We start from the raw sequence: 16,550 nt of genomic DNA, 5'->3' as shown, positions 1-16,550 counted from the left end.
AGAATCTAAGCACAGATTTAAGATTGATTTTCACTTCAATCTTTTTCTTTCTCCGCGTTCACCGTCCTATTTCATGTATTCAAATTTACAATTGATTGCATGAAGAGAGTTATGAACGTGGATGTAGCGAAGGAAGTATGCAGAGATCGTGGCAAGTGGAAAGATGTAGTCTCTGCCTACCCCTCCGGGAAAAAGGCGTGTTTTTATGTATGTATATAAGACTGCGATTGCTCCTAACATCCTTATATATATTTAAGATCCCTGAAAGTGCTCCGAGGTCGGCCCTGTCTTAACTTTGTCAATTATCCCTTCCTTAGACGGAAAACACGTCTACGCGGATACTTCTTAGGTTCCATTTTGTTCTTCATCTGCACCATTTTCACTCCCAATCTATTCAGAGATATGTGGTTTTGACCTATCACCATGACCAGAATATAATAGATTTATTTTCAAAATTGGATACAAGGTATCACTTATTGACGTCACATCAATTAAATCTAATTATTACTACTACCGCTTCCAAAGCGCGTGTGTAGAAGAAGCGGCGGAACAAACTACACTGCAGCAATAGTCAACAATAGTCCATATCACCACCACTTCAAGAATTTGTTAACAAAAACGTTTAGAAGCATTTTCACAGCGAATGCTACGAAAAAGTAACTACATTCATTCGTTCTATGGTTTTTATATGAAAAGCGGGTATGACAGTGGCACAAATACGCGAAGTATCGACCTCAGTATATTGCTGTGAGAACTGGGTGACCGCGTGACGGGTTGCGTCACGGGAGCGGCGCCGCGGCCTCGCACATCATAATTTGATCCAAACTAGCTGATTTTGTAACGCTCACTTTTAAATTATAACTTTTGGCCTGAAGGAACGTTTATTCACTTTTGTTTAATCTATATAGGTTCTTAACTCTCTCGCTAATCTCCGTGTGGTTCCCGGCACCGGTACTAAAAAGAATAGGACCACTCCATCGTTTTCCCATGGATGTCGTAAAAGGCGACTAACGGATAGGCTTACAAATTTAGGATTCTTTTTTTGGGGATGAGCTAACAACTTGTCAGTTTTTGAATCTCAATTCTACTCGTATAATTAAGCCAAATAGCTGAACGTGGCCGATCAGTCTTTTCAAGACTGTTGGCTATGTATACCTAATAAGGGATATAGACGTGACCATATTTATGTAACTCTCTCTAATGTTACGGTGTACACTGCTTTTAAACTTTTATATATAGTAGAAACTTGTAAAATCACTTTTTGATGATAATGACTTGGAATACTGACGATTGCACTTCGGGATACTTCATAAATCCCTTAATCTATAAATCTAGCTTTTATTCTATATCGACATGATAAACCTCATCTTATCATATAACAGTCATAAACCTACATATACGGTTCAATGCGTTCTATAAAAAATAGTTTTAAATCTGGCTTGAAATAGCAACTGTTACTATTAACTTTTGTATTTTCTCCTTTATTTAATGTTATCAGACCCACTTGTGCAACCGAATGTATTGAAATATCAATCCGCCATTTCATATTCACACAAGGAATGTGCGATTGAGGAATGTAATTAGCCGATTTAAGAAGGAAGCCACCAAAAATGTTGCCACATTAGCGGCAAGTGGATCCTTTTTGGGTACAATGACAAACCCATTGTTGGCGGTCGTGCAAGGAATGTTTTTCCGTCACGTACACGATGAGACGTGTCTTACGAGACATTTGTCTTGTCTGAGATTCAGTGAATATTAATCTTAATTACATCATTCATGCAAAAAATATCATGGTCTAATTTTTATGGATGTGCGTTTCTGTGGTTAACAGTAGATTGAAAAAGAAACTGATCAATGCGACTACGGGATAAAATATGTTCAGAAAATATGGATAAATAAATCATTATTGTCAACTTAATTAACTGGGGTTCTTGTTTTAGGCGTCGGGTCGTAGCTGACCGAACTGTGAATATAGTATAATAATAAAGCCACAAGGTTATCTCATAGACACATTAAAATAATAATGTTCCTTACGGCTTTAAGAGGCCATTAAATCTTGTGACAATTGACTCTGTCTGCCCCGTAAAGGATGAATGCAAGATATATGTAATTAATTAGATCAGGTAGAAAACCTAATATTTATTACAGTAATCCAATGAATAAATTGATCCGCCGGACTATTTACAAGCAAGGAATCAATTATCATTCTTTTATATCTAAGCAACCTCCTTGTCTAATTAAGACAATTTCTTTTAAACTATATAATTCTCAAATGACAGTAGTAACGTTAGTATCAGATAACCATCGGATTGCAACCTCCTTCGACAATTTGGCGCCCAACGCGGTGTTTGATGTTATGTAAATATTCGTCGGGATTATTAATTGAATGCTTTTATGATACGGAAGCGCGTGCATTCCCTTTTTAATGCATTTTAAATATAAAACTTTCAACACTACGATGAGTTTTATAAATAAACAAGCACAAGCAACGAGATTCATTCGTGAATTAACTAAACAAGGCTTGAGATGAGTCATGGAAGATTCCTTGTATTCTAATATCGTGGTAGTTGAAAATATGGATGTCGTGCAAGGCGACTAAGGGATTACCTAATCGTTATTTAGCTTGTAATGTACCTTAAAAAATCTAAGATCAGTGTTGAAGCGGGGTGAATGGGGTGTGGTCGTACTGACAGGATTGTTAATTCAAATTTATGTCATCTCAACTACGAACTTCAAAGCCAACGGTTATAAAAAATATAGAGAAGAAAAAAATATATATAATTCAATGTTTCTATAAGACAACCTTGTACGACATGTGACTTGGAACGGTCACATTTCACAAAATTAAGAGTGTAACAAATACAATGCACTAACCTTCAATTTCCAGTTCGATAGAGTAACTCTGCGCTTCACCCACTCCGTTACTCGCCTCACAGGTATACGTGCCCTGGTCCTCGTACCCTGGGTACTTTATCACCAGCGTTTTGCCGTAGTTGTCTTGGGTTATACTCGATGAAGATAGTATTGTTTTGCCATTCTTCTTCCAAACAACTTGAGGAAGCGGTCTGCAAGGTACCAGAGCAGTCAGAAACTGTCTTTCAAATTTTACTTTTAATTCATCATAACCTAAGATAATCTATTACGCGATGGGCTAGCAACCTGTCACTATTTGAATCTCAATTCTATCACAAAGCCAAACAGCTGAGCGTGGCCTATCAGTCTTTTTAGGACTGGTGGCTCTGTTTACCCCGCTAGGGACATAGACGTGAACATATGTATGTTTGTAAGATTTAAGTTGCAACAAAAGCCAGGAAGATGTTCTTCTTCCTCCTGGCTTTAGTCCCGGTTGCATCCTCGCCCCTCTGGAGGAGCCCGGGGTATGCCTTTGACCATGGATCTTAGATTGGGTAAGTCAGGTTTTTACACGAAGCGACTCCCATCTGGCCTCCGTAAACTTTGCAGGTAAACCTACCCGAATTGGATCCGTGATTACACATCCAGTTGCCTGAATGTGCAGGTTTCCTCACTATGTTTTCCCTCACCGTAAGAACATCGGTTAGTATTTAAACTAATATACGTAACTTTGAAAAAATAGTCAGGAAAAAGGTGTTGAATCCTAATAATTTATGGCTCTTAATTATGTATATTTGTCCCGTATATATTTATCTTAATGGTATATTAAGATCAAACATCTGCCAGCTTAAAACGTAGCCTCATTACCAAAAAGTATACTTACGTTCCACCGAATATGCAATACAGATCGACTCTCTTCCCCTTCAGCCCCTTCTCCCTCCTCCTTGAAGTGTACTGCCGCACCGGCGCGTGCTTGTTCAAAGCGGGCGATATGCCAGTCTTCTTCACGTCCAAGAACACCTTGTTACCCAACTTGTACTCATTCCTGAACACCGACTTAGCAGCGCATGTGTACGCCAGCATATCACTCGCGTCGTATCGAGTCACGTTCGAGAACCACAAGTTGCCTTCTGGATCCAACGTCATCCTCGAATTGTTTATGGTCTTCAGCTGACCCTCGCTGCCTTGCAACATCCAGTACACTTTAGGATTCGGATGGCCGTCGGGCGGTTCGCAAGTGAGCTTGAATGGCTTCCCTTCTTCGGCTTGAACGACTTTAGCGGGGCCGTCGGATTCGCTGAAGGAGTTCAGTTCAGCTTTTCTGACGAAGACCGAGTTGGAAGTGGCCGTGCCCCATTCGTTCTCGGCGAAACATTGGTACTGGCCGAGGTCCTCGTCCCGCGGTTTGACGACCACGAGGGTGCCCCGGCCCGATTGCTGGGAGATGCGGTTGTCGTAACTGCTGTATTCGAATGGCTTGCCGTTTTTGATCCATCTGTACCTGTTGACAAAGAAAACATATTTGTTAGAGACACCTAGAACGATTTTATGAAAATTACAACGCCGAACGAACTTGCAACTCTTCCGTTGCAGCTAGACTTATAACAAACTAAAGCAGTGTCTCGACGCAAGTCTGCAACCGAATTCTGCATTTCAGCCTCGATTTTATGTCTCATTGCATCGCGTTCTGGCACAAACGTGTAGATACCAATAAAACATATAGTCATTTTGATGAAATATCTTTATTGCATAGAAAATTTGTTATAAACTACAAAATATTCTTTTAAGTGATACTTTGTCATGCTACGAAAAGATCTTGCAAATTTTTTACTGGGTACGATTGATACCTATGGATTTATAAACACAATTTGAAAAGATATAGAACACAATTTCCTATAATATTTCCGTGTAATTTGGAGCATTCGTTTACAATTCCTGACGTCCATCCTGCAAAATGAATCAACACATATTTCCGTCACTCAGGATATTGATACATTCATCACCACGTATTACTAAACCATTGAAAACCAGACATTTCCTGTTCAGTTAGATTTAGATGCTTTCAATTGTTATTTGTCTAGACTGGCTATCTGATACTATTAAAAACCGCGGCTTCTGAAACACTAGCCAATTTTCTAAAATAAACATTTCAAAGAGAACTTTAGTACATGTAACACAACTTTCGGTAGAAATGTATAAAACCTGACCACTTCTTGTTCAGATTTCTTTGAAAATCTTATCAGATGCCTACTCAGATAAATTGGGTGGTCATTAATAAAAAGTTTAGTTTTTGTGTTTTTCAAATTTTCTTCCACACATAACGAATACAAGACTTTCCTTCTCCTATATAAATTAATCCCATACTTTATACATTTAAGAGTCAACTGCTATTGTTTCGTAAATCAAAACGGCTTTCATCAAATCCAATAAAGAATAAGGAATTTCAATTGCACAGATATATCTGTCTAATCTGTGCAAGACACACATGATGTTATCATATAATTATCCCCGCTCATCTCATAGATCACGGCGCACGCACCGATACGAACCACTTCACAACATGACCTCTGCAGGGCCGGCACTACCGTAGAATGAACGCACGAACATCTTAAGTATAATACCATTAAATACAATACGTTTAGCTATTTTATTCAGACATCTTCGCCGTGTGGTTGCCGACACCATTAGAAAAATCAATGGGACCACTCCATCTCGTTCCCATGGATGTCGTAAAAGGCGACTAAGGGATAGGCTTATAAACTTGGGATTTTTATTTCAGGCGACAGGCTAGCAACCAGTCAGTATTTTAATCTCAATTCTATCATTAAGCAAAACAGCTCGATGTGGCCTAAAAGTCTTTTTAAAACTGTTGGCTCTGTCTACCCCGCAAGGGATATAGACGTGATTATATGTATGGATCTTTACAGAAGATTCATTAATTACAGGCGACTTCTTTATATTTACTAAGATATAAGATAATTCATTTAGCGATCCATTTCAGTTCATTATGCAATTACATATATAATTATTAATTAATTATATTATTAATTATATGTTATTTGAGCAATGTAGATATGGCATTTTTTTTTGATATTAAATTAGACGTAAAACTTAATTTGTAGCCGGCATAGTCTCTGTTTCGCGTGCAAACACATTCTTAAGTTCACAAAGGTGTCACAAACGCGCCTCGCTTAATGCCAAAACTTGTCTCGGGCCGGCACTGACCCCCACACATCTCATTCATAACAAATTTATATGGCAAGGACTCTTAATGAAGTCATCAAATGTGATTCACGAGTCTGAACACTAAACTATTAATATCTCGGTACCATTTGTAATAATTTGAAATAACATTCAGGATCATGGGATGCATGGTATTGACTCATGTGTGATTGCACATTAATGAATCATTCGATTTTGTGTAATTTAATACCTATTTATATTACATGAAATAATTAAGTCATTATACGGTTCCGATAAGTTGACATTGTATTATTTTATGTAATTATTTAATTACAAAGATATTTTTTTTTTACAATGGCTTATATGGATGACATGATTGAAATAGCTAAAAGGTACTAACTACATACATACATACATAAAATCACGCCTCTTTCCCGGAGGGGTAGGCAGAGACTACAACTTTCCAGTTGCCAGGATCTCTGCTTACTTCCTTCGCTAAATAAGAATACGGGTTTAAATTATGTAATGAAATGTACTCGTGGCCTCATCAAACATAACACACTAACGATTGAGTAGGTATATCTTTCAATACTACAATTATTATACTCGAACCGAAGTTGACGGCCTTAAGAACGTGGTCGGGTTGTATCGTAAGTGTTGGCTGTCATTACATGACGTCATCGCCGCTTATGATAACGTATTGAGAAGTATAGTCCGAAAACAAAATTAGTGAAATTAACAAAGGACTTGTCGAAGCTGACAAAATGGAAATACTTTAGAATACACTATTAAAAGAAATTAATAAAGAAAGACGATCTACCAAAATGTATGCATACAAAACGGCTGACCAATGGATTTTTACTTTTTATTTTATTTTATTATTATATTAAATGGTCTTAGAGACACGGCTCACACGGCTAATTAATAATTAAAATAAAGTATGGTTAATACCAAAATTAATTCAATTTGACATCTACTATTTAATGTTTCCTCTTCAACTCCTGGCTATAAATTGAAATGTATCTTCCAATAACAATACTTATTAATATTGTTCAACTTTATTCCAACACCTAAATAAATGGACTATAAGTATATATGTCTCTTTAAAAGAGTGAATGCGACGACACCATGTACTCAGAACGAAACTGCATACGATCACGTACTCAATATGCCATTTAAGACCTTAATCAAATCATAACATCGTGGTCAACGCTTGTCTGATGTCATGCATATACCCTGATGCTATGTAAATAGGCGACGACGGGTGGAACAGCAATAAAAAAGGACATGCCGTGTGGTTCCCGGCACCAACATAAAAAAAAATAGGACCACTTCATCTCATTTCCCATAGATGTCGTAAAAGGCGACTGAGGGATATGCTTATTAATTTGGGATTCTTATTTTAGGCGATGGGCTGGCAACCTGTCACTTTTTGAATCTCAATTCTATCATAAAGCCAAACAGCTGAACGCGGCCTATCAGTCTCTTCAAGACTGTTGGCTCTGTCTACCCAGCCAGGGATATAGACGTGACTATATGAATGAATGAATAAAAAGTACCATCCATAAATGCATGAGTCTATCTATGTCTTTTTGTTAATGGTGGAAATAGAGGGCACCTTTATTTGTATAAAGATTATCAGTGACTTTTTACGACGAACGAATTCGGGCAACAGCTAGTGTTAAGTAAAAAAAAACCTGACAAACTTAATTTGACAGTCTGATACTTTCAATATAAAACTAGATTCGAGTCTCAATACGATTGTGATCACATTTTGAGAGTCTGTTCGTATGAATACGATCAAATTGCGCCTGAAAAGCATAATTTCAAGCCTTTCTTACCCTTACATTTGACAGCCTTCTATTGAATGCGTATGAAATGTATGAAATAAAATATGTATCACCACTTAAAATAGTTTGTCTGTTTACAATACAGGCGTGCCGACCATGCGATGACATCAATACTTAGTGACCTCGGTCAGAACGATTTCGAGACAATTTATTTTAATTTTTTTTCGATATGATATCAGCTGTTAGTGATGGTCATTTATCTCTGTTTGAGTTTGAGTAAAGGTGTAATGTGAGGATTCGTTCTTATAAAACTGTTATATTAAATAAAATCACATTAATTTAACAACATAATAACGAAATGAGACAAAAAAGCTTGATGAAATGGATTGGAATGCACGATGAAAGAGGTGTGAATGTACTTACTAATTAATGAAACCAATATCACCTGCTACCTATCTGAAAGAACGAAGAAATCAAGAATTTCCCATTTCTGACCATATAGGGGTGCGTACACATTGATTTTACATACTAATTTTTGGGGATGTCTGTCTGACGTCACTGTGGATTCGATTACCTGAACTGAATTCTTCATTATTGTCCTTTGATTGTGTCAGTTCAAAGACAACGGAACCGTTTTAAGAAGGTCTTCACATTTTACTTGAGAAAAGCTTAACTAATTTTCGGTTGCGCTTTCAAATGAAATTGTTTTGTTAATATTTCTAAATCGTATTGTATAGAAATATTAACAAAACAATTACATTTGAAACCGATAAGATGTATCGGAGATACATTATATCAATTTAGCATTTGTTTATTTTGACTTATAGATTTACACCTGTTACAGCCAGGTAAGGCTCACAAAATGATTAAGATAAAAAATATTACATAGGACTTCCTAAATGATAGCAATAAAAATAAAATGAAATAGGTTTTCTATAATCACACTGCACCTTGCCAGTGTCACAGTATTATTACTGCAAAGCGTCTGGAAAGTCAATCAACTGTAATCTCAATCAAAATGTATCAATTACTACCTAGCCTTCAACAAACCAATTCGTTTCTAAACGTGACAAAACGGGAAAACGAACACGTTCCTCGAAATTTTAATTTGTTCATAAGACGAACAAGTTTTTTACTGTGAAAATTGTGATGATAAGTAAGTTCTGTTCAACGGTCACGATCAAGTACAGGGGTGTACACCTTAAGGATTTTTAAGGCATTATTTCAGCTTGATGTGCTCCAAGTTAGTTGAGTCCTCATCTTGCTTACAAATATTGAAATCAAACAACGCACTCGAATTTCAAATAAAAAAGAATACTGATTTTGTTGTGTTTTTAGACCTTAGCTAGAGTTCATTTAGTTTCATTTAGTTAGTGTTGATTTTGTTTTGGCGACATGATTCTTCTGAGCCTACAAAAACGAAACAACAATCGTGAAGCTGAAGGCAGATCACGAGATCACTTGACAAGACCAAGGCAAGACAAGATCTCGACCCGCTACCTATGTTTCCGATAATCTTGACCAGACCAGTCTCGTCCGGTACACGTGTGTGCGACTTGTGCCAGGCCTATACCAGGCCAGGCGACTAACTCCGATTAACTAATAACCACTTCGAAACTTTGCCGTGTGGTTCCCGGCACCAATAGAACAAAAGAAAAGGACCACTCCATCTCTTTCCCATGGATGAAGTATAAGGCGACGAAGGGGTAGGCTAATAAACTTGGGATTCTTCTTTTAGGCGATGGGCTAGCAACCTGTCACTATTTGAATCTCAATTCTATCTTAAAGCCAAATAGCTGAACGTGGCCTATCAGTATCTACTTTCAAGACTGTTGGCTCTGTCTACCCCGCAAGGGATATAGACGTGATTATATGTATGTATGTATGTACTTCGAAAAACATTAATAAACTGTTTGTGGCGGTTCCCTATTGACATATCATAGCAACCGGAGCCTAATCGTCTTAGGGCTGAAATCACTGTCCCAACTGCAACACTGCAACGTGACACTTGGCAGGGGGACTCCTAGTTTATTGGCCTCAGGCAGTGGTTCAATCGATGGACGTTCTTATCTTTGAAACAATAGTCTGAAATTAAAATTCCTTATGCTGCACTAGAATAATCTCTCAGTATACAAGATTTCTCGCATTGGAAGGTCGCGTGCACCGTGCACAACCTGCAGACGTTTTATTCACGTTTGAGTTGGATGTCAATGGGCGCAGAGCACGGACCGTTTACCGGCTAAGCCCCGAGAAATGCGAATAAACATGGTAAATCCGTTAATTACTAGAAAGTTGTGGGATAGCTTTAAAGTTTGAAGTAAAACATGGTGTTTAAAGATTTTTTTTTCGTAACTAGATTTTTTTTCATAACTATCGCTAGTAGGGATTTTTAACATATGAGTATAGATAGATATATATGATCTACACTAAACTATGGTCGGCGTTCGTACAATGACAGTTTTCATTTGGGGTAGAGATGGACCTCAACATGACCTATATCGTGGACTTTCCGTCCCGTCTCTGTACATTTATAGCAACAATTATGATATAGTCTGATCTGCCTCCCCTGCTGCGTGATCATAATTATATTTATAGGTTTATAATGAGAGGTATAAGCTGAGCATACTGTTGGCTCTGTCTATATCCCGTGCGGGGCAGCCAATAGTCTTGAAAAGACTGAAAGCCACATTCAGCTGTATGGCCAAATGATGGAATTGAGATTTATATAGTGACCAGTGGCTAGCTCATCACCTACATGAAGAATCCCAAGTTCATTAATCTTTCCCCAATATATATAACAAATTCATTATTACCAATACCAATCTTCCCCTAGGAAGTATGTAAGAATGGCAGCTGTCTGAATGCGAATAAATTTAATTTTTAAAGGATAAACTTACTTGGGCGCGGGTTCTCCCTCCGCCTCGCACTCTATGATGAAGGGCTTGTCCACTTCCCCAGGGAGAGCCACCTGGAACAGCAGCTCCTCCTGTGTTGGCTGCTTCACGATCTTCGGCGGGGATGTCACTGAACAAAATAATATGGATTATTTATTTACAAAATCAAGAGTCATGTGCCATGTGCCAGTGTAGAAAAGAACCACTCTAAAATAATTTGTGAACGTCAAAGAGCCATCATTTGTTCACAATCTTATGCTTTCTTCAACCATATCTCACTATTCTACAATCCACTGTTTTGGACTGTTGAAGTCTTACTTTGTCAAAGATTCTAAATTTCCACAATAATGTATCACCTAAAACATAATTTGTGACCTTCATTGGTGGGTTCATATATTACTATTGCTATGAGATTCCCGGCATTTACGAGTAGGACCTTTTAAGACATCCATAGGAAAGAGAGGGTCTTTCACACAGATGTCGGAAAAGCGACTTAGGGAACAGATGCATGTTCATGAGTGTGGAACCTCAAACAGAAACAAACTTGTATGATATGACTACAGACAGCACAGCAGGTTCAGCCTGCTACCTGTATTTATAGTAAGAGGCTTGAAATGTAGCATGTACGTTTTTTATGTGGTCTGGGGCTGCACTAATAGAGTATGTCGAAATGCTCAGAATTGTGCAGATTTTTCGTTTAACTCTCTAGTATCTTTGTCATAAAAAAGTTTTTTCGAATTCAAACAATTTTGTTTTTCAACAAAATTGTTTGAATTCGTATTTTTTAAAACATTAACCAACTTAAAATTTTCTGGACAAAATTGTGGCATCCTTTACAAAAAAAAAAAAGGATTTTACTACGAAATATAAATACTGTTTTGAACATACATCAACTTACTGCACAAATCATAGCACATGTTGTGTCAGTCTATGAGGACATAGCAATGTTCCCAATTATAAAACTAGAACATCAGAAATAGACTGATTCAAACAATCCTTTACTAATTATCATCAATTAAATATTAGATTCCTGACATTATGTATGAGTTCTTATTGGATTTTATATATTACATTGTTAAAAGTGCCTTAATCACAATATTCAGACCAATTTTATAAAGAATGCTTTATGATCGTAATAATAAAACTTGCAAATATTAAAGCTGAACCGGACTATTTAAGTGGTCAACTGTCCAACTGAGTATAGATAGATAGGTATGATGTATGAATGAAAAGGCTGATAAAAATAATATATTACAGTGTAAATATCGTAAAGGTTGAATGAACTACAGGTCAGAATGCACTGAGCAAACGATAAGAACCAAGAAAACTTTATTAGTGATAGAAAGTAAAGAAATAATACTTACACACCGCGGCGGCTTGCGAAACCGCTGCGAATATACACAAAATCTCCAAGGTACCCATTTTTTCACACTCTCCTCTCTTGCAGATCTAACAAGAAACCAAAAGCACAATTTTTATTCAAATTGTATTAAGAAAACACACATGTTCACGACACTTGATGACCTAATCCGAATAAAGCTTGGCCACAATGACAACACCCACTATAAATAGTAACATCAAATTCACTCAATTGCCGCCCTATTATAACACAAAAACTTGTTTATTGGTATAACTAGTGATCATAAAACCCTTATCATTTTAATATTAATTGATTATTTATTAAATAAAACCAGAAAACCGGACAAATTCACTATTGTTGCAGAAGAAGGTAAATCAATAATTGCATTCCAATATGTGAAATACAAATTGGTACAATGTGTATATTGTATTAAACCGATAATTATTAATTTAAATTACCTAAATGCCGTCTTATAACAATGTCATTTCGCTAAAAAGCAACTAAAATAATTAAATTCACGGGTTTAAAGGCGGGGCCTCTAGTTTCGCTGTCGTTCGTTCGTTCAGCGTTGACGGTTCAATGACTGCCATAGAGTAGAGATTTTTTTTTTTTTACGGCTTCACCAAAAGTACCATAGAGTAAATTAGATGTTTTTAAAAGGTTTGCTCATTCCATATCTTCAATTGCATAATCAGTCTTCAAACTTTATCATTATGTATAAAAACCACTGACGTGAACAAAACGAGTAGACCGCCAGCAACGAAAACATACCGCGGGAATTCCGAAACGCGTAATTTATTCTTCGACCCAACTTTTTGTAAGCTGTTGCTTGAGATTTGAATATGATAAAACGGTTATAACTTAGAAGGAAATTAAGTGTTGGGTTAGCCGATAATTTAATATTACTTATTAAATAGGTAGTAATCTTATTAATTTTATCTACTTACGTACTCAAGAGTGGTTGTGTATCGCGGAACATAACATGAATATAGTGGACGTAGTAGCGACATATTATGATAATCGTAAAAGATCAAATCTGCACAAAATTATATGTCGCCAACTCTGTTAGTTACCTTTAAGGGACTGATATTATAGTGTGACTTCAACCCTCAACCCGCTCAACTTCAAATCCAGTTTATAAGGATTTCGCCAACTCGGGATTTTTACTTCAGACACAAATTTTAACTGTTCTTTTTTTAAGTTAACTGGAGAAAATTAACCAAAAAGATTTGAATAAAAGGTAAGTACCTTTTCATCCTTTACAGAACTAACTACAGCGGCTACCTCTTTTGTTGGTTTCTGTTTCTGTATATCTTCGTGATGTCATTCATAATAGTTGATTTAAACGTCTGAGAAATTTTTATGATGTGAAGATCTTTGAATTATAGTGAAAGTTTCTGAAGAAGTTTGATTCCCTTGGTAAGCGCAACACAAAATACATGCTATAATGCTGAGGAATGTGAAATTGTTTTCGTTTAAACTTGCAGAAAGATGCGGGAATAAGAGAGTCGGTGTTCATACCCAGAGTTCAATAGTCCAAATTTTACCTTGGTTATATTACCTACCTACCAATCGATCTTTTCTGAGTTATGAATATTATTTTGAGTGCAAACCGATGATCATCGGCGAGGGAAAACTCTCGTGAGGAAACCTTGAGGAAAGAGAATGTAGTGATAAAATTAAAACGTGAATGTTGAGATGACTTAAGAATGTGGGCATCTTCTGTAGTAATCCCTAGTATAATAAAGGGTGTAAGTATTCATTATTTGGCAAGAGAATCAGATAGTAAATTAGCGATTTACCAGACACCCTGTATAGTAGTAATTCGACCTCTCTCGGCTTTTCTGATTTTTCACAAACGGCTGTATTTGATGGCTCTACTCCATCATAAGACTTGTGAGTTGAGTACATACCTTTTCCTTGATTAACTCTGGTACCTACATACATACATAAAATCACGCCTTTTTCGCGGAGGGGTAGGCAGAGACTACCTCTTTCCACTTGCCACGATCTCTGCATACTTTCTTCGCTTCATCCACATTCATAACTCTCTTCATGCAAGCTCGGCGGATACCGTAGACTTGCGGTGGAGGGTGCCGGAAACATGCTAAGACGAGAGAAAAGGATGAAGTTACCTTCTGGGCTTTTTTAATTCCTGCCTAAATAAGGAACTACTTTCTCAATTCAGAAATTCCTGAATGAAATTATCAGCGACTATAGACAAACCGGCCGCCGCATTTCTTCCCCAGGACAAAATGAGTAAGTACTTTTACTTTTAACAATCGCGGTCTGCAGGGAAAGATAAAAAGAAATCAAATTGTTGCTACAGTGTAGTTTGTTCCGCCGCTTCTACACATGCGCTTTGGAAGCGGTAGTAGTTATAATTAGATTTAAGTGATGTGACGTCCACGACCACGAGCCCAGAATCGTGACCACTGGATCCAAAAGGGAATATAAAAAATTACCGCCTTAAAAAAAACCTGGTTCTCTGTTTGACCTGTATTGACTGAACCGATTTTGGTGTGGTGTTCAGGAAAATTTTTGTTATACTTGTTATTCCGTAAAACGGGGTTACTTTAACAGTTAGGGTAATTTTGACAGTTTTTGGGGCTACTTTAACAGCGCGCCAAAATACGGCGTAAACATCTACAGAGCGAACGCTCGTGACCTTGATTCCAAAGATAATTGACAAAGAAAACCTACAAGACTGGTTTAGTTGACAGCTCGTCACTTTACGTATTTCGGCATTTTCTTAATAGGTACTTCACATTATTATCACGTCTCTTGGCTTGACTCGACAACATCTCCTACTTGTCTCATGCTGTATTTCGTCACTTTCGCAATTTTCGTATGAGTTTGATAGACAAAGGACACATTGTTCGGTTGGAGCAAAAAAAAACATAAATCTTGGGTGTGTAAAAAAAAGTTACATCCAATAAACTGCCAAAACGTGTGCAAAGTAGCCCCGTTTTACGGTACTTATAAAGAGGTTTTAGAAATTTAACCGACTTCAAAATAAAAGGATATCATAATAGTTATATTCAAAGTTTATCGTCCATATACTCTTTAATGCTATAAAATTAGTAATAGCATAGTGTTTAAAAGTGCAGAAAAAAATCTCCCAAGTCAAATGTGCACGGGACATTCCAAGTTGCGGGAATCCATTGCACAAATTGATAAACTATTTTACAGATTTCCTCAAATCAAAAGGATTTTTTTCTGATTATAATCAAAAGAGTTTTATTTTTTCCCCAGACAGACCACGCGACACATTGGAACCCTGTCGCAGTTATCAGCTCAATTCAAACACGGACAGTCAATGCAGATCAGACATATGTATAAACAATAATAAATCATCGTACACTGTGGTCAGATCCGCTACTGGTTCAAATATCACTGTAACAAAGAGCAAGCATAAGGAATATTACAAACGATACGAACACGACGAAGTTCCAGTGAAAGATAATAGTAATGATCAGCGCAAAGACAGCCCATCAGTTAAAATGGGCGGCAAATCTAAAAAATCAATCACCGACTCTGATTTAGATAGGCTAGAGCAAAATATTTATCGGAACATATCGCAAGAACTCCAAATAGATAACGGTTCTGTAAGTAGCCTTGAATCCAACATAAAATTCTTTAAGACTACGGTGCAAGACATTTTCAACACTTTCCAATCAAACTTGCGAGATTACGACCTATACAAGAAAAAACTTAACGAAATTCTCAATAGAACTCATACAGATTCCATATCGGATATGGAAAATTTTATAAAAGATATGATACAGAACATAATATCCTCTGAACCGTCAGTTCAATCAGTAATAACTAATGACAATCAGGTGCAAGTTGAAGTCACAGACGCAGTTAAAGATAAGGAATCAAGAACGGATACAGTAGAATCCAATAGAACTTATGACGCAAGTTTTGAAGACGACAGTCTGCAAGTAGTTGTTGAAGCTTATAAAAATGATAACTATCTTACAGACTCTACTCTCAATGATAATTCCAAATCGAGAAATCGTACATTCGACAATAGAGTAAACGTGTATTTACTGAGCAGTAGCACACCGTGTGTTATAAAGATGAACAATCGCAATATGATGTCTGAAATTAATATCAAGGATACAAGTGTTGAAGGAGTTTCGTCTTATGTGGCTTCAACGGAGAACATAAAGAAAATGGTCGCCAAAAAGAAAGAATTAGAACAGTACGAGTTACAGCCCCAACAGTTGTCAGACAGAGAAATACCGGTCAAAGTGTCGTTTGCAAAGAAGAATCTATGCACTGGCGACGATGGCACGGTGGACGAGAAGGAAATCGAGGAAACTGGCAAGTCATTCATATCAAAAATTTGCAATTACATTTGCAAAAAGTTGCGAAAGAATTCTCTGTGATGTTTGAAAACCCAACAAAACAATGTATTTAAAAATTGGTAGTAAAATAAAAGATTTCTATTATTTAGCAAAT

The 16,550-nt window shown here is 36.9% G+C and overlaps 2 protein-coding genes across 2 annotated transcripts in view; one reads left to right on the top strand and one right to left on the bottom strand.

Annotated features, from left to right (window-relative positions):
* Positions 1–12,659, bottom strand: part of LOC106132994 (neuroglian) — a 49,181-nt gene extending 36,522 nt beyond the window's left edge. Inside the window, exons 1-5 of the mRNA XM_060947677.1 lie at positions 12,539–12,659; positions 12,085–12,169; positions 10,724–10,850; positions 3,737–4,354; positions 2,875–3,065 (exon numbers count right to left, since the gene is read on the bottom strand). Of these exons, the coding sequence (XP_060803660.1) occupies positions 2,875–3,065; positions 3,737–4,354; positions 10,724–10,850; positions 12,085–12,142 (994 nt within the window). The 5' untranslated portion in view covers positions 12,143–12,169; positions 12,539–12,659. The remainder of the gene's footprint in view (positions 1–2,874; positions 3,066–3,736; positions 4,355–10,723; positions 10,851–12,084; positions 12,170–12,538) is intronic.
* Positions 12,660–13,789: 1,130 nt separating this feature from the next.
* Positions 13,790–16,482, top strand: LOC132902744 (uncharacterized). Its single transcript, XM_060948975.1, has 3 exons — positions 13,790–13,831; positions 14,840–14,991; positions 15,340–16,482. Exons 1-3 carry the CDS (start codon positions 13,790–13,792, stop codon positions 16,475–16,477), a joined length of 1,332 nt encoding a protein of 443 aa, XP_060804958.1. The 3' UTR covers positions 16,478–16,482.
* The last annotated feature ends 68 nt before the right edge of the window (positions 16,483–16,550 follow it).

Source organism: Amyelois transitella, chromosome 3 (assembly GCF_032362555.1).
Source record: "Amyelois transitella isolate CPQ chromosome 3, ilAmyTran1.1, whole genome shotgun sequence".
In the NCBI taxonomy this organism is placed as follows: Eukaryota; Metazoa; Arthropoda; class Insecta; order Lepidoptera; family Pyralidae; genus Amyelois; species Amyelois transitella.
Note: the sequence above shows the minus strand (reverse complement) of the source record. Positions and strands in the feature narration are given on the sequence as shown.